General features: G+C 42.1%; 2 protein-coding genes, 1 long non-coding RNA gene and 1 pseudogene across 6 annotated transcripts; 2 read left to right on the top strand and 2 right to left on the bottom strand.

Annotated features, from left to right (window-relative positions):
- The first annotated feature begins 1,475 nt into the window (after positions 1–1,475).
- Positions 1,476–6,528, top strand: LOC4330429 (uncharacterized protein At1g51745). Its single transcript, XM_015770285.3, has 4 exons — positions 1,476–2,116; positions 2,878–3,098; positions 3,217–3,903; positions 4,538–6,528. Exons 1-4 carry the CDS (start codon positions 1,902–1,904, stop codon positions 5,896–5,898), a joined length of 2,484 nt encoding a protein of 827 aa, XP_015625771.1. The 5' UTR covers positions 1,476–1,901; the 3' UTR covers positions 5,899–6,528.
- Positions 6,529–6,810: 282 nt separating this feature from the next.
- LOC9270043 (transcription initiation factor TFIID subunit 8) lies at positions 6,811–7,988 on the bottom strand. The gene has a single exon (XM_015770286.3). The coding sequence runs from the start codon at positions 7,951–7,953 to the stop codon at positions 7,234–7,236; it is 720 nt and encodes a 239-aa protein (XP_015625772.1). The 5' UTR covers positions 7,954–7,988; the 3' UTR covers positions 6,811–7,233.
- Positions 7,989–8,308: 320 nt separating this feature from the next.
- Positions 8,309–13,767, top strand: LOC136355121 (uncharacterized). 4 transcript variants are annotated; one of them, XR_010739210.1, is made up of 5 exons: positions 8,309–9,077; positions 10,847–10,904; positions 12,142–12,316; positions 12,774–12,893; positions 13,067–13,767. It is a non-coding gene; the product is annotated as an uncharacterized lncRNA (long non-coding RNA). The 4 variants fall into 4 exon arrangements; XR_010739211.1 differs by having other exon boundaries at positions 8,932–9,077; positions 12,162–12,316; XR_010739209.1 differs by having other exon boundaries at positions 8,932–9,077; positions 12,152–12,316.
- LOC112936106 (wall-associated receptor kinase 17-like) lies at positions 9,567–10,765 on the bottom strand (annotated as a pseudogene).
- Positions 13,768–17,484: the final 3,717 nt, after the last annotated feature.

Genomic DNA, 17,484 nt, shown 5'->3' with positions numbered 1-17,484 from the left:
ACATCTACAATTTCTAGTTAGAGCTAAGAGCCTACGACTATTAGTCAATTGCCATAGATGATAACATGGAGATTATAGATGAGCAAAGTCATTGTCTCATGGACGTACCTGCTATGATGTGTTTAGATGTTGCATGCAAGTATAGTGCAAGGTAGTGTTCCGCCAATAAAGATGCAGTTAACCATATATCATGGCAAAATAATGTTATTTTTCCATCGCCAATTTGCATAACTAAGAATTATTGCAGCTTCTGGATTAGAGCTCCAACGATGACCAATCTATCAGCATTCTAAATTCCATTAAGCGGGACAACTTTGTGTTCATTCTACAACCATAACGCTCAAGTTGAGTTTGCAGTGCGAAAGTGGTGTAGCTACTTGAGTACATCATCGTTCGCGATTGCACCTTCTTGATCCCCATTTATCCTTAGATTTTTAGAGTGTAATGACCACCATAACTCATAAGGCACACTAGGTATTAGGATCCATGATAGTTGACAGACATCTTTCCCTACATAAAAAAATACATGTCGCTTTTTATCTTTTTTTTCTTCCGAAACAACATGTGGCTTTTTATCTATTGTCTCTAACATATTTTTATGGGAATCTGATTGTTGATGTTATGTAAAACCATATCGTAACCAATTTTACTTACAATATCAATGTTACCCTTATCCTTCACATATCATATTTTTTCCATTTTCCTCTTCCCTTGCCCATCCAATGTAACTATTTTTTTAAAAAACAACAATCCCAGTGTTTCTATCCAGCTATAACTACGATAGACTTAGAATCTACTCTGTGTGTTGTTGTTTAATTTAATTTCAGTGTACATCTACTACTCTACCCCTAAAATTTAATTGGCAATATTAACTTCAAATAAATATTTTTTTATAATTGTACAATATTTAACGTACTATACATGCTAGATTAAAATCCATTGACACACATTCAAATATTTCCGGAACATTTGGTAGACATGCCCATATGCCATCATCAAAACTCGGAATAAATTATTTATCATTGGACCTACATGTCATGGACACATGAGAGCCCATATAGCTATATGAGTGATAAATAATTAATTACCACGTCTTAAAAGTGGTATGTAGCTATATGTCCCTCAAAACTCACACCCGTTAAGCGTGCTTACGTACAGGCGTACAGCCGCACGGTGTTCGCGTACATGTGCCAATCAAGCCCGAGAACGGAAAACCCGCAGGCGAGACGCGACTCCGTCACATGGAAGCCATGGACTCCCCCCCGCGCTCCCGTAACGTGCGCCGTCCGCGCCCCTTGGATTCGATTCCGGCTCATGTTTTACGCCACGCAGTCCTCCTCCTTCCGGGCTTCGGTGGTTCGACTCGTCGGTTACCTTCCGTTCCGTTGCCTCTCTCTCTCTCTCTCTCTCTCTCTTGCAGAACGGACCACCGGGAACCAAGAACAAAACTACTACCCGAAAGGAAAAAAGAAAATAATCCTTTTATTTGCCCTTTAATTTCCCACCCTTTTCTGTCGTAGAAAGAGGAGGGAAAAAAATATTCCGGCGACCGCCTCGGCGGCAGCGAACCAGCGGCGCCGCCGGAGGGGCCCTGCCTCGCGGAGGTGGAGGAGGAGGAGGAGAAGGAGGGGGAAGGGGGGTGAGGAGGCGGCGGCGGCGGCTCTCCTTGGGATCCTCGCTGAGAAGCTTCTAGAAGCTGCCGGGGGGGGGGGGCGCTGAGCGAGCGCGAGGGGCAGGGCGATCTAGCGAGCGCGGAGGAGAGGGCTTCTAGATGCAGGCGCCCTCCGTGATTTGAATGGAGGGTAGATCTCGAGAGGGAGGGAAGCTTCTAGAAGCGGGGTGAGGCAAGGCGAGGCGAGGCGAGGCGGCGGTTAGGGCTTGGTTTGGTGGCCGGGGGAGGGATGGCGGGGTGCTCGGAGGGGGGAGGAGGAGACGGGGAGGTGGCCTGCTGCGGCGTTGGGGATACCTCGCCGGGGACCATTGTGTGGGTGCGGCGGAGGAACGGGTCATGGTGGCCCGGCAGGATTCTGGGGCCCGACGAGCTGCCGCCGTCGCAGATCATGTCGCCAAGGTCCGGCACGCCGGTCAAGCTTCTCGGCCGTGAGGATGCCAGTGTGTGAGTTCTGATTCCCTTATTTTCCATCTGTTTCCAAGTTTCTACTTCTGTTGCTGATGGCTAGGTAATTTTTTTGGTTAGTTGCTGCCTCTAGTGCATTTGAGATGCTATGCAATTTTCCTGTTCAGTAATTTAGTTGTTTGAAACTTGGACGGAAGAAGGCGAGAGGCAATCTGTGTATAGCTGTGTGCATAAAATGGTCTATTTTTGTAGTTTAGCTCCATGTCAGTTTTTTTTAATGTGCCTCGATGTTTAAATTCTGAGAAAAAAGAAAAAGAACTTATATCTGTAATGTATAATAATATAAAATGTGTAGTGAAATTTCTGCAACTGATAACCTGCAAACTGTTCCTTGTAAAAAAAAAACAATAAGCTAAACATGTGTTTTCATGGTATTCAGTGTGACCATGTTTGGTCTTGAAGAACTGAAAATAAACTAGGAGGATTATAAGATTGCTTCCTTATTCCTGAGGTTGCTATACAGTTGCTATGTTCAGCATTTTGGTTCTGTAGAGAAATTTGCATGTTTGCTATGTGGAAACCAAACAGATGGTGGTTCTTTGGGAAATAACTTTGACTTTATGTAAATTGGTGAAATGTTTGCCTTGCCTTTTAGAAATCATTCTGATTCTATTTTACCTGCACTATTTTCTCATGAATTAATAGTCACACTATGCATTTATATTGTTTGTTTGGTTACATGATTGCCTATGTATATTTTGAATTCTGAAACTTATGTACTTGTCTTTTCTTATCCATAGCGACTGGTACAACATTGAAAAATCAAAGCGCGTCAAAGCATTTAGGTGTGGGGAGTTTGATGCATGTATTGAGAAGGCAGAGGCTACTGAAGGGACTTCTGTTAAGAAAAGAGAGAAGTATGCACGTAGAGAAGATGCTATTCTTCATGCTCTTGAATTGGAGAAGAAGCTGCTTGCATCAAAGCATCAGACTCAAGGTTCCAGACCTGCTAACGTTTCTGGTAAGCCCATTTATTGGCAAAGTTTGATTTAGCTTCCTTCATTGTTGACTAAATTGTTTGCATGATCTTCAAGGGAGTATGTTGGATATAAAACCTCAATTATCTTTGTGAAATGCAGTTTGCTCTAAACATAACAAAGATCTTGGAAGTACCCGCTACAAGAGCAAAAAGAGTAAGAAACGGAAGGGCATAACTGCTTCTTCTGATATAAAAAAGGAAGCTGAGCAATATGTCCTCCATGCTGGCTCAAAGAGAAACTTTCAAGATTCTCCTACTCGGGGCATTTCTGATAATCTTTTTGGCAATCACTTGGGAGACATCTCGCATGTGAGGCATATACAGGCCGGAGAAAATTTGGATAGCAAGGAGAAAATCACAACTGCGGAAAAGATTAGATCAGATGGAAGTGATTTTGATGAATCTATTGAAAAATGTGACAGACGCCAACCTCTGGTTCAGATTTTGCACAGCAGTCCAAAATTGCCTCATCAGTCACAGCACAATGATGGCTATGGGGATGTCCTAACTCAGGGAGAAATGGATCGATCACCTGCCAATTACCGAGCTAAAAGAAGTAGATATGTATTCCTACCTACTGATTCTGGTGAAACTCATAGTCATAGTGATTTACCTTCCGTACAAGTGGCTTCTACAGGAGGTGATTTTGAGACTGAAAGTTATCTTCATCATCCTGCTTTTTCTGAGGAGCAGACATCTTCTGATCTTGTTGAGAAGCACATATATGAGTCTTCAGAGAGGGAATGCTCTGAGAGTGAGACAGAAGATGACGCTGAACTTTTACAATGTATGTGTTCACACCATGCTAATACTTCTTTCAATTTTTACTTGTACACACGTGGGTTCACATTGCGAAAAATGTTACCATATTATTGTTGTTGCATAAGGTTCAAACAATTTATATCTTACAGTATAGCATCAAAGTAATCAAATATGCTCACTCTTGATTTGTTTTTTAGGTGCCCAAACATTTCTGGACCCTTTTTTTTTAAAAAGTTTTGAACCGACAATGACTCAAACAATATGTAGGTTGTGAGACAACAAAACAACACCGTTTGGGTTTAACCAAACTTACTTTGTTGTGAAGTTTTAGTTGTGTACAGTATATTATAAGACAGATTAGCAGCCATTCTATTATTCTGAACTTATATGACAATAAGGACTTATCTGAGCTTATGTTGGTTATGTACAATGAATCCTGCCAAATTTGGAATCGAGGTGTGACCTGGTCCAAGAAAAAGGAGATAGCCAAATGATTTAGATAATCCCTCAAATTATCTTAAGTGTACCTTTGTTTTTGTTTCTGTTTAGCTCTAGCTAAGCTTTCATCAGTTCTGTCTATGGTTTCATGGCTATGCTCTTGTTTTATTTTGAGTTTGGGATTTTGGCTTGTTTGATCACTGTGGTGATCTTTTGGGCAGGTTCGGATTTGATTCTGCATCCAGCATCACATGCCCATGATCCTTATTTCTTACCAGCTTCTGACAAGTTCAGGCATGCGAATATTGATGCTGATGCTGATGAGCTGACCTATTCTTCTTATATGTGTCAAGTGAATGAATCAGAAGAGGATGGCTCTTCTGAGTTGGGCGTCTCCCAATGGCATATGAAAGGTAAACGTAATAGCCGTAATGCACCTAAGAGATCGGATATGGCAGATGGAAATCCCTGGTTAGACAAATCAGATGGTTTCATGGAAGGATCTCCGTATAAAATAAATGGTAGAAATCCCAGAGAAGGGAGTATGCAAATTCCCAATCAGCAATTGCTGGGGCAAAATTTTTACCAAAACGAAGAGGTCAATTACGATTCCGAAGAAACAGATTTTTTTGAGGACACAGGTCATTCAGAGGTTAACTTGTACCATGGTAGAACATATTCTTCATGTTTGAAGGCTACAAGAGATTTTAGCCGAAGCTACAGCTATTTTAACGACTATGGAAATGATTCTTCCAAGGTTTCTCCCCTAAACAGGGATTCAGATAAGATATTTCATTTTGATCGGAATGCATATTGGAGCGGACCCTCATTCTACCAAAAGTACAGTTCACGTCTTCGTGGCAGGGGCCCAATGTTGTTTGATGTTGACTTGAAGGTCCAGGCTAGCTACCAGGGAGAGCATGTTCCTCTTGTTTCCTTAATGAGCAGACTGAATGGCAAAGCAATTGTTGGGCATCCTGTTCAAATTGAAATACTTGAAGATGGTTCCACTGACCACCTGGTTTTTTGTGGTGATGTTAGTTTGGAAGGGAGAACTGGAGGGCAACCTGCTTGGTGTACAGGCAGGAGGACTGCCATGCAAAGAATTCCCCGATCTAACCCCTCAGGGGCATTGGATTGTGATGATGAAGGTACCCTTGCATATCCAGACTGGGAGATGAAACCAGATTTTAGAAAGTACTCAAATTCAGATTTTAGAAAGTACTCAAATTCAAATCATCAGGTTAAGGTTGATAAGAAAAGCATCTCAAATGTTAGGAGGCCGTCAGCCTCTAAATCTCAAAAGAAGCAATCCAAAAAAGCAAGCCTGTCAAGCCAGAAGGTCCGAACCCTCTCTTCCATTTCCACTGGAAAAAAGCATCATGGAGTAGGTGGTCAAGCAAAAGCACATAAGCAGAGTGGCATTTTTGGCGGCTTGATCAAACCAGGGGGAATTCCACTTGTCACATGTGTCCCTGCGAAGGTTGCCTTTACTAGGATACTGGAAGCTGTTGGCAGGCCGCCCCTGGCTGTTGCTCACCGTGTTAGAATGGCTAGTCCTGCCTTGCGAGATCCTTCATAGGCGTCAACTGTGATGTTAAATGTATCTGGTGTTGATTTGCTAGCCTTGGACCTGCAAGTTTCGTGTACATTCCCAGCTAATCGAAGATGCGGGCTTTTCAGTCATTTGGGCTACAGTCAGTAAAGAGCAAATGGCATGGTTACTTCAATATAACTTGGGAACAGCTGATAACTAATTAGCAGTGGTGACATGACATGTAAAGATCAACAGCACCTGTATATTTCTAACTGGAGGTTGAGACCCTTTAGGCTCTCATCACGAGTGCTTCTTGGTTCTCACACAGTAGTTGAGCCAATGACTCCATGGAGGGGAAATTCTTTGCAGAGCAACAGTGTTGGTGACTATAAAAATGGCTTTTGGCATAGCTGTCTCCTGTAAAGTACTAACTTCAGCATTTTAGGATGTCTATTTAGCTAATCTTATGCATTCATCTCATAGTCAATAGTTCATAGTTTCTCTGATGTCATGTATAATCCCCTCAGTTATATTCAGATTTGCCTGTTATTTACTGTCCAAAGAATTAATAGTTTCTTCGACTGTATGTTCTGTTTATAAGCATGTGTAGCAATTCGATGTAATATATCATAACTATTACACCAGTTGATGTTAACAATGTAGTTTTTCTCTGTATCCCGTTGATGTCAAAAAGCACTCTGAACTGTTGCCTTTCCTCCTTGCATCTTTGTCTCAGTTCCTGCTTTAATTTCAACAAGGGATTCTTCTTGTTTAATGGATGGGAATCTCGGTTACCCAGTTCATCGTCTCCACAAGTCAAGATCTGAAGATGAAAATGATGAATCTCACGGTGAGGAACCCACGAGAAATCACGAATCCAAGGCAGGACTCAGGAGGGATGATCGAATGAATCGCCGAGGGAGTCTTCAGGGATACATGTGGATTTGATCTCAGACGTCCTCAAAAAACAAGAAATTGATCTTTTAGTATATCAAGCAGAGTACTGTGAAATTTGAAACCACCAGCTCTACGCCACAAATTCACCGCGTGAACAAACTAAAGCCAAAATTTGTGATAAACTGTGGCAACTCAATTATAACTTGTACAATCACCCACACACTTGACCTTTTCGGCCAGTTCAGCCACGACGGCAGGTGGCTCGTGGGCTAGTAGCCTATAGGCGCCACGTGTGGCCCAGGCAGAGCCCAAAACTCGTCAAGTCTTCTTCAACCCCTCGACTGGACAGGGGTCACCGGGCAACGCCGCGGCGTGTCGTCCATCTCCATTCTCCACGGCCACGGCCGAGCGGTGGTTGCTCGCCGCCCGCACTATTGCCGCGGATTTTTCTCGATTCTCCGCGAACCGTTCGAAGCCACCGCCTCACTGCTGGTCCAATCCCACCCGCCGCTTCTTCCTCTCCGCCCGCACGCGGAAGCTCACTTTCCCCCTCTTCTCCGGTACTACTCCCCTGCGCTCCCCGCCGCCATCAACGCTCGGCTTCAATACCACCGCTTCTTCTGCATTCGCCTCCTCCTCGTGGCGAACGCGCGCCTCCCACCTCGCCGTCGCCTCGTCGTACGCCGCCTTTGGTTCGGGCTCCGGCTCCGGCTTGTCGGGAAAGCGCGGGAGCCACCGCGGCACGTGCTTCGGCGGAGGCTCCTTCCCCGCCGCCGCGAAGCTCTCCCACGCCTTGCCGCGTGGGGCCCCTCCCCTCCGCGGCACGGGCTTCGGGAACGGCACCTCCCGCACCACGCGGACGAAGCCAGCGAGCTCCGAGAGCGCGCCGGAGCGGAGGACGGGGCGGGCGGGGTCGGACGCGCCGGGGAACCCGCCGAGCGCGTGGTCCTCGAGCGCGAGGGTGAGGTCCGCGAGGTTGGGCTCCGTGCGGCCGCGGGCCTCGGCGATGGCCGAGGCCGCGCGGCCCAGGGAGGCAACGTAGCGCCCGGCGATGTCGGAGAGGGCGCGGAGGGCGGCTGGCTCCGCCGCGGTGTAGCCGGACGAGTGGAGGATCTGGGCGGTGGAGACTCTGCTAACCGCGTCCTGGAGGATGCAGGGAAGGTGTCCGGCCGCCTCACGGGGGGCCCTCGCCGGAGTTCCCATACATGGCGGCGACGGCGAGGATCTTCAAAAACCCTAGAGGTCAGATCGTTCCAACCGGTGGTTTTATGCCATGTCCAGTTTATGTCTTTTTTTTTTTTTGAGGGAATGTCCAGTTTATGTTTTATTTATTTTTCTGCTGCACTTTTGGTTTTTTTTAAATGGAAAGTATTGATGGGTATTGGGCCGGCCATCTGCACTCGAGGCCCATGAGTCCACCAGTTGTCGTCTTAACCCTTTTAATAATGAGTAGTAGTTCGTCTCGTTCAGAACTGTGCCTGTGCCGTCGGTCAGTTTCTATGGTACTCTATGCAACTATGCAAGTTTGCTCCATGAAATAGATGATAAATTGACGTCACATGCTGTAGGATAAGAAGAAGGGTTGCTTGGTCAAAAAACTGAACCAAAGCTGAAAGCTCCATCCAAAAAACTAGAAGTACCAGCACCTTCTATGGTATCCCGTACCCGTCACAATAACAAGTTGACACTGATTTCATGGGAGCATCGTTTATGGATAGCAACTGAAACTGCATCAGCACTCTCTTGTCTTCATCTAGCTACAAATGTACCAGTCCTCCAACGGGGTGTCAAGTTGGCCAACAACTGACAACCCTAGTGCAAGGGCCAAGGGACATTAGGACACTTAGATCCTGAGCGCTTTGAAACAAGCCTGTTAAACGGATAAGAGTGAATCGTACAGCTTTCATGTGGTCCTTGTTGAGCTGCTTACAAATACAAGGGAAAAGCCTATAACTTATCACAGGCCAGAAGGGGGAAATATGTGCTCACGTTTTACTTCACTTGCCCAGCAGAATCAATATTGGATATTATCGATAGTGCAGTGGTTAAGGAAGCTGGAATTAGGCATGTTAATGCTGACATTCAGTTGGTTTTGAAATGCTCGAGGCTAAAGGGGAAGACAGCCGAGGATGTAGAAGTTGCAATTGAACTTGATGTGTGAAAAGGAGTTGAGAAAGCTGAGGAGACAGCATCCTGGATGGCAATGATAGCCAATTTCTTAGCAAGGAGAACTATCAGGAGCAAATTTTTGCGGATTAGAAGTCAAATTTAGGCCATAATGATATTGACATGGATAACACTATAATGCTGTCCATGGACATCCCATGGTAAATGATACTGGCCCTGTTTCAGCTAATCTTTTTTCCATTTGTTGTTCACTCCAATATCTCACGATGTTTATGTCTCTTCTAGAGCAATAAACCAACAATAAGTAAAACCTTCACTTGTGTGTTGATTACTTGTTTTTATGATGATTATCACTGATTGAAATATCATTATCCTCGATATGCATTTTTAAGTTGAGAATCAATACACCTTAACTTAAGATGTATAGGATAGCACATAAGGATTTTTTTTTTTTTTTTGGGGGGGGGGGGGGGGGGTAATCACAGGCACAAAGAGAAGTGGTGATCTTCCTCTCATTTCCTTGAAAGGAAAATGCTGCATATGCTGAGTCCACAATATTTTTTATGGTTTTGACTTTTTGGATTAGTTGGATTTTCTTCTTCTCTTTTACCCAAAACTACTGATCTGCAAATCATTTTTACTGCATTTATGAGACCTTCTATATGTTCACTTACATATGTATGAGTTTTCAATCAACATATATACATTTGCTTAGAAGATTACATTAAGTACATCATCTTGTAAGATGGCAAGAAGCTATCATTTCAACTTCCATGCTACATTGCCTACTTCCTTCTGAAGAGTGGAGAGTGGAGGATGATCCTACCCCTGATCCAGGAAGCAGGTATTCCTCTTCTTCATTCTTATTTTGTGGGTACACTTCTTTTCCTTTGATAGCTTTGTCCTTGGCCAGTGACCTTCTCAGCCCATTAAGAACTGATGCCACCTCCTTCATTGTTGATTGTTCTCCCTTCAGACTCAAGCACATAATTGAGAGGTGTGCAACATCATATAGTTGCTCTTCTCTGGCTTCTGCCAAAATGATTGGTTTTACTGCTTGAAGTATGCAACCTTTGTTGACCAACATTACCAAATAGTACATGGCTAGCTTGCGCAAATCCTCTGGCCTGGCAAATGATACTGGCTTCTCTGTAGTCAGTAACTCTGCAAGAACAACTCCAATGCTATAAACATCACTCTTCTCTGTGAGCTGGCTGTAAGGTATCCAATTGTTCCTTGAACAATTGTCATATGAGTCTGATCAAATGGGACTGATCTTGATGCACCAAAGTCAGATACCTTGGCCACATAATTCCCATCTAATAGTATGTTATTCTCTGTGAACAATTGGTATAGAAGGCACAAATTGCAAATGGGCAAGAGCAATGAGCATTCCGGCTGTGAATATGCTGTAATAAAGTCCCATTAGGAACAAATTCGTATACCAAACAGTGGCACTTGTGTCTCTAGGCAGCAACCTAAGAGCTTGACCACATTCGGGTGGTCAATTTGTGACAGGATAGAAATTTCATTGACGAATTGTTCCACCTGGCTCTCATTGAACACTGTGAACACTGTGGAATTCTTATTGCGGAGAATGCCTTTGTATACCTCAGCCACCTCGGCCAAGAATTCGATTTTCACTGTAGTTGTCGGTAGCAACCTTGAGTTCTTCTGCACCAAATAGCCTTGCTGACAAGTCCATCATGCCTTGGGAAGTGAATGCAGCAAATCTTTGCTGCAGCAGCAAGCCACCATTCTTCTTGAACAATTCAGCTCTTTTTCTATTTCTCTCTCTTTTCTTAAAACTCCAGTAGATACATGATGCTGTCGTGGTTATTGTAACTGGCAGTGCGATAATAGCACCTGCACAGGTTGGAACAGATAACAAGTTTTTTTTTTCTCATTGGAATGTGCCACACAGACTATAGTGATGCTAATGAGATTTGACAACAATGAATAATTGCAGGCTATGCTGCAACTTGTGATTGCTTTGCGGCAGATCGAGGTGCATGAGTTTGCTACAGGTAAAACTCCTCTGCATTTTGACTATCAAGTGCATATGTTGATTTTTTTGACTTATTTTATTTTTCTTCAATTTCAGATTCATGTTCATTTAGCACGATTCAGTGGTTTAGATTTGGCATGGTGACCTGTTGGACTGTAATATTCAACATATGCCATGAGCTAAATGTTATGCATCAGTTACTCTGCTATGAACATCACAAAACGATTTGCATTCAATAGCTTATGTAGATATTATGTTTTTTTCAACTGTTTGTTCAGAATCTGTAGTTTTTTTAGGTTAAAAATAAAGGTAGCACTCCAGAAGCTGATGAGTTACCATAGTGATGGGGAAGTTCTTTCGACCCGTTTGGCAGCCATTCCCCTTAGTCATGCCATCTCCACTTATGCCCTGTGGCATGCTTTAGGTCCTAGAAAAATAGTTGCCAAAAGAAAACTTCGACCTGAAGGCTGCCATCAAATGCTAAATTGTATGCACAATTAATAGATTTGGAGGATATGTCAAACCTTGGGGTTGTCGTTGCAAGGGGGAACCTGCATCAAGAGGAACCAATCAACATATTTTAGCTTCCTGATGCTGTAGGTCATGCCTAATCAAAGCTATTTAATTAATCATGTGGAGAGTACTATTTCTAAGCCTAACTGTTTTTAATTGAGATATCTTTTTGAGAATATATATGTGCAGACAGTCAGAACTGGCGATAATCTAGACGCAAGTGTAATCAAAATAATGCCAGTAACTTGGAATAAGGATAAGGACAGGATGTGTCTGTTGAATGTTGATAGGCATGTCATCGATCTTTTCGTTAGAACTAGCTGAATTTCACTGACAATTTTATTTCTAGATACTACAATTCCTTTTTTTATGCAACTTTGACAAGCCTAATAGATATATAATTGATCCTCGTTGTTAATACTGATAGCCTTGATGTCATGCATTGAAAATAATTTCTATCTCTGAAGTGTTGTGGAGTTTTTTTTTCTTTGTTTAAATAACATAACAAATGTGTAAGCGTAAACAGGAATACAATATCACAAGACTCGACACTATTTTTTGTAGAAGTGCTTACTGTAAACAGAAATGCAATATCACTTAGACTCGACACTATTATTTGTAGAAGTGCATCATAAGTGCTTACTGTGTATGATGTACAGTAAACACCAGGACTAGGTTAATAAGTTCTTAGTAAGTATGATATACCCTATTATCTGTAAATGACTTGACTTTGACAAATGTAGTTGAACAAAGTTGCAAACAGGATATACAGGAAGTACCAGGACTAGGTGGAGGTGGAACTAAAACCAAGGGAGTGCATCCCGTCCCTGACCTGTAACCATTATCAATCATGCTCGATGGGCAAGAGCACTGAAATCCTCCTGGAGTGTTGTTGCAGTACTGTGTGAAGGTGCAAGGGTAATCCTTGTTTTGTGGCGGAAGTTGGTACTAATTGATGTCTAGTAATAACATGGATAATTTAACATTAGTTTCATGAAAGATCAAAACTTCAGAAGAGTTATGCTGAAAAAACTGGAGATATTTAGTAACTACATGAGGTCCTTTAGTCCAGCTGGGACAAGTTGCCACTGTAAAGACAGTGAAGGGCAATCAGTTGAATTATCATAGCATAACTGGTAGCATAGAACAGCATTAATCTGAATCCTGGATTTTCCATTGCTTATTCGCCTAGGTAGTAGGTAGTAGATAAGATATAGCACAAGCTAAACAAAATCTAGGATTTACTGCACACCTTAAAATTGATTTACATGTGATTCCCCTGAAATAGATTCCTTTTCATGTTTAGCCTTCCTAGATTTCTACTACGAAAGTACATCTCGTTGACATCTTATATATAATACTATTGAGTTTGCAGGTTCTTTCCATGCATGGTCTTCCTCTTCCAGCTCCGGAAACAAGTAGGAGTATCTATATATCTGAAGGTGCAATGCAAATGTCTGAAAAGAAGGCGCTTACCTTGGCACCCGACATCCAGGTAAGGATTCCCTCAAAGCCCTGACGGCAATTGCAGAGACAGCCCTCTCCCCGAGCGAGTCGAAGCATTCGCCTTGCATTTATCCGGTGGAGCAAGCTTGCTGCTGCCTCTTGTTGCTTCCTCGCTGCTGTTGTTACCGATTGCCTAGTCTAAGCTCAGGTCGTGAGCTGCAGGAGTGGCTAGCGATGGCGTCTGAGCTGCCCTGGCACGCGGTGGCGCAGGTGGTTATGCTTGCTGCAGCCGACGGCCATCAGCGTGTTCCTCCCGGAGAAGGCGAACGGCGTCCCGGCAAGGTCCATGAGTCCGGTTCCGTTGGCCTCTGTGCGGTTGCCGAAGGGGAGGGGAGCATTCAGGCAGCTAACGTTCGGGTTTAGCGGCAGAGGCAGGGTGTCGACCGCCGCCGACGCTGCTGCAGGCGTCGACACGTTGCTCTATCGATGATCGACGGAGGCAAGCTTGGACGACGAACAAGAAAGGCCGTGCGTGCATGGCCGGACAATGGTTGGGTCCGTCTCGTGTAGTGTAACTAGTGAAGCGTGCAACACCGTGCGTGTGAGTTGTGATGCGCCCGTTCACTGACGTCCAAATTAGGGGCCTTGACGAGATGACTGGGGAATGTGGAAGTCTTTGGCCTGCGAGGTTGTCCTGGTCTCCAAGGTCTCCACGAGGCGCCAACAGGGGCTGGTTTTACCATGTGCGGATATTGAAGCATGTTGCATGTTTTGTTCAAATTTGCTTTTCTGTAAGTTATTCTAGCCTGGCTTTGAACTCATCGAGACTTATTTACTCTGAGATCCAGTTGAGTTACATCGTCGAAGAGCTTATAAGTTATAAGCAATGCTCATACGTTTAATAGCCAACTCTACTTGGAACATTTTCGTGTCTCGATACTAGTTAGTACTTCCTGCGTTTCACAATGTAAGACTTTCTAGCATTGTCCACATTTATATAGATGCTAATGAATCTATGCATATATATATATATATATGTATGTCTAGATTCATTAACATCTATATAAATATGGGTAATGTTAGAAAGTCTTACAATATGAAACCAGCTTGAAAGTGCTTCAGATTTACCAAGCATTGTGAAGTATGTCACGATGCTAAGAATTTGCTTATGCGCTATTTGTGCATGTTAGAGCAAGTTTAATAGTATAGCCCATTACTAGCTCCAAATCATCTATAGTTAATGTAATAGCCAATTCATACAATAGTTGTCTACTATAATATTAATACCTGGTCACATCTGTCATACACACATTACGTCTTGGAGTCCGTGCTGCAGCTGGCTACAGATCTGTATAGGGCTGTCAACGAGCCGAGCTCAAGCGAGCTTGTCTGTCTAAGCTCGAGCTCGAGCCGAGCCTATTGCACCTTCGAGCTTTTAGGCAAAGCTCGCTTCGAGCTCGAGCTCGGCCATAAGTAGTACTCCCTCCATCTACTTTTGATAGTCATATTTCATCTTGGCACACAGACCAAGGATAAGTAATTCTACTTATCATCCATTTAAACATGCTACTAGTCATTCCTCGTAAACAAGCAATTCATTAATATTTACATTTCTCAATACCCATATAACCAATCATGTGTGGAAGAATGGAGAGTCATGCGTTAAATCCGAGAAAGTCATTAAGATGATAGGTTGTTGGATTGAAATATGCCTATCAAAAATAAATTTTTCAGATTTAGAAATATGACTATCAAAAGTAGATGGAGGGAGTATAATATATATTTTAATGATAATCTCTTGATAAGTATAATTATTTTTTAAGTTAATCACACTAATAAAAGAGTAGAAAATGACTAAAATAAATATATTGTGCTAACACATGCTAATTTATTGTGTAAATAGATACTAATATATATATTTATCTATTAGTTTATTATATCAATAATGTGAACATGCAATATAAACTATACACAATCAAGCTCGGTTAGCTCGGTATAAGCTCGAGCTCGGCTCAGTAAAGCTTGCGAGCTTTTGCTCAGGCTTGGGTTCGGCTCGTTTGGAGCTCGAGCCGACCTCGAATCGAGCCTAAGACTAGCCAAGCTCGAGCTGCTCGTGAGCCTCGAGCTTTTTTGACAGCACTAGATCTGTAGCCCGCTGCTCCTCTCTCTCTTTCTTTATCCCATTAAAATATATTTATAGCTGGCTTATAGCATACTATTGTACCTGCTCTTATGATTTACTAAAAGGATAACAACGCTCAGTGATTAAGGTTGTTGTAATTGGATGGGTAGGCTGACCTTTGGCCAGCTGGCCAGTTGCAGCTCACCTTCTTTTTCCTTGGAGCATCACTTGAGTTCAAGCATGAAAAATGCAAGATTTTATTGGATGCCCAACTAAAATCAAATGCTATAATTAGGCTTCATATGCCTTCGTTCGAGAACTAGCCTAGCGATGCTACTCTCAACGCAACCAACCAAACAACCATCTAGCCCTTTTTAGCTGGTTATATTTCCTGTGACGGATGATGAAAAAGATTAGGAGTGGCCAAGTACCTGGTAGATAGCAAATCTAACGATGAAAAACAAGTTATACTATGAATATTACAAAATTTGTCCATGGTTGTGCCTGCTTATACTACAATTTCAATATCACCATACTATCTAATAGTATGCATTTACAAAATTTGTTAAAGACCACCTAATTCAAATAAACCATCGCAAGATACACCATGATAAAAAAGACAAAACTTGACAAAAATGCAATAATAAATATATAACACTCTAGAGTTGTCAGGCTGACTAACTAGTTTTAGAAGCATGATATATCAGTATGTATAGTTCGTTTTGCAAATGATCCATGAATTTTAAAGATTAAATAAGAGCAAATCAATTTAAGAGTATAAATATCAAAGTGTGCTTTAGCAGACTTTGTGGCCTAAGAAAATTATTTTGATAGTAGGGATTAAGGTCTCTAGGCTAAAATCTAGGGTAGTCCCGCGCCCACATGTACTACCAGCTAGCTACACCACTTGTTGGTGCCTCATATGTTTATTGTCGCTGGTTATTTCTTCCACATTTTCTTAAAAATACGTTCTCATAGAAGCTGCATGCTACAGTATTGCTTTGATACCTCATTCTTTGATATTTGTTAAGTTTATTGATCAAAATATCTAGTTCATATCTATAAAACATATAGATAATCCAGTACTCTAATTTGGTTAATAATCCGTTACAAATTGAACCTTGGTTGTTGTAAATCAGCCAACCAAACAATCATTCAATCACAACCTAATACTATGATAGAAATAAAGGAAAATGCAAAATTGCATTCCTTTGATTATGTGCTTTTCAGCTGTGATAATCTAGAAGTTGTTTAGTTTTTGCTATCATTTTCAACCACACCAAACTTTGGTATTGCCAAATTTTGGCAAAAGGTAACAATTTAAACACATTCCAAATACTCTAGTACTCCACCATACTTTACTCTACCATTTTTTTTGGTGATTTTCTAGAAACTTTTCCACATAACACCATACAAGAATATTTGGCATGATAGCAAACCAAACAAACACCCACATACCTCTACCCTACTTAAAAAGTTGTTTTTATCAAACTTTGTCAAATTTTGGTGTTGTCAAAATTTAGAAGGGTTAATTTTAATATCAAAGTGAATAAACCATTAGTTCTAGACATGGATAGTAGCTGTGACTACTTATTTTATGTATAGTTGTTTTATTCTAAGGCCTTGTTTAGTTCCAAACTTTTTCTTCAAACTTCCAACTTTTCCATCACATCAAAACTTTCCTACAGATATAAACTTCTAACTTTTTCATCACATCGTTCCAATTTCAATCAAATTTTCAATTTTGGCGTGAACTAAACACACACTAAGGCTGTGTTTAGATTTAGGGGTGAAATTTTTTGGCGTCACATCGGATATACGAACACACATTTGAAGTATTAAACATAGACTAATAATAAAACAAATTACATAATCCGCATGTAAACTGCGAGATGAATTTATTAAGCCTAATTAATCTATCATTAGCAAATGTTTACCGTAGCACCATATTATCAAATCATGGCGCAATTAGGCTTTAAAGATTCGTCTCGCAATTTACATATAAACTGTGTAATTAGTTTTTTCGTCTATATTTAATACTCCGTACATGTGTTCAAATGTTCGATGTGACGGGGCAAAAAAAATTACTGGTGGATCTAAACACCCCCTAAGTTTTTTCACACAGGCATCGATTTACAATATTTACTGGAATGTTTATACCAGTATATACTCCCTCCGTTCGAAAAAGACGAATCTAGAACTATATATGGTATATTCTAGTACAATAAATTCGGATAGAGGTATGTTTAGATTTGTTGTAATAAGGGAGTATGTTCTTGATTCTTTGAACGATTCGATTTGGTTTTCTTACAGGGAGGGCCCACAAACTAAATTTCCCTTATCCAAGCGGAGTGAAAAAAAAGGGGCAAAGTAGCTGACCACGGTCCACACTGCCCTGCCCTGCCCGGCTGCCCCTGCCCCTCGGAATCCAGAAACCTCTCTCGACGCACGAGTTCAATTTCCACCGCCAGATCAACGCGCCCCGCAATCTCCACCCTTGGTTCCCCCAGTCCGCCCC

The sequence above is a fragment of the Oryza sativa genome, chromosome 2 (assembly GCF_034140825.1).
Source record: "Oryza sativa Japonica Group chromosome 2, ASM3414082v1".
In the NCBI taxonomy this organism is placed as follows: domain Eukaryota; kingdom Viridiplantae; phylum Streptophyta; class Magnoliopsida; order Poales; family Poaceae; genus Oryza; species Oryza sativa.
This window is presented reverse-complemented; position numbering and strand designations above follow the sequence as displayed.

Bases quoted from the DNA above. Each gene is read 5' to 3' on its own strand.
- LOC9270043 (XM_015770286.3), bottom strand. From the start codon at position 7,953: ATGGGAACTCCGGCGAGGGCCCCCCGTGAGGCGGCCGGACACCTTCCC.
- LOC4330429 (XM_015770285.3), top strand. From the start codon at position 1,902: ATGGCGGGGTGCTCGGAGGGGGGAGGAGGAGACGGGGAGGTGGCCTGC. The intron at 2,117-2,877 runs GTGAGTTCTGAT...TCTTATCCATAG, and splicing joins GGCCGTGAGGATGCCAGTGT to CGACTGGTACAACATTGAAA. The intron at 3,904-4,537 runs GTATGTGTTCAC...TCTTTTGGGCAG, and splicing joins TGACGCTGAACTTTTACAAT to GTTCGGATTTGATTCTGCAT.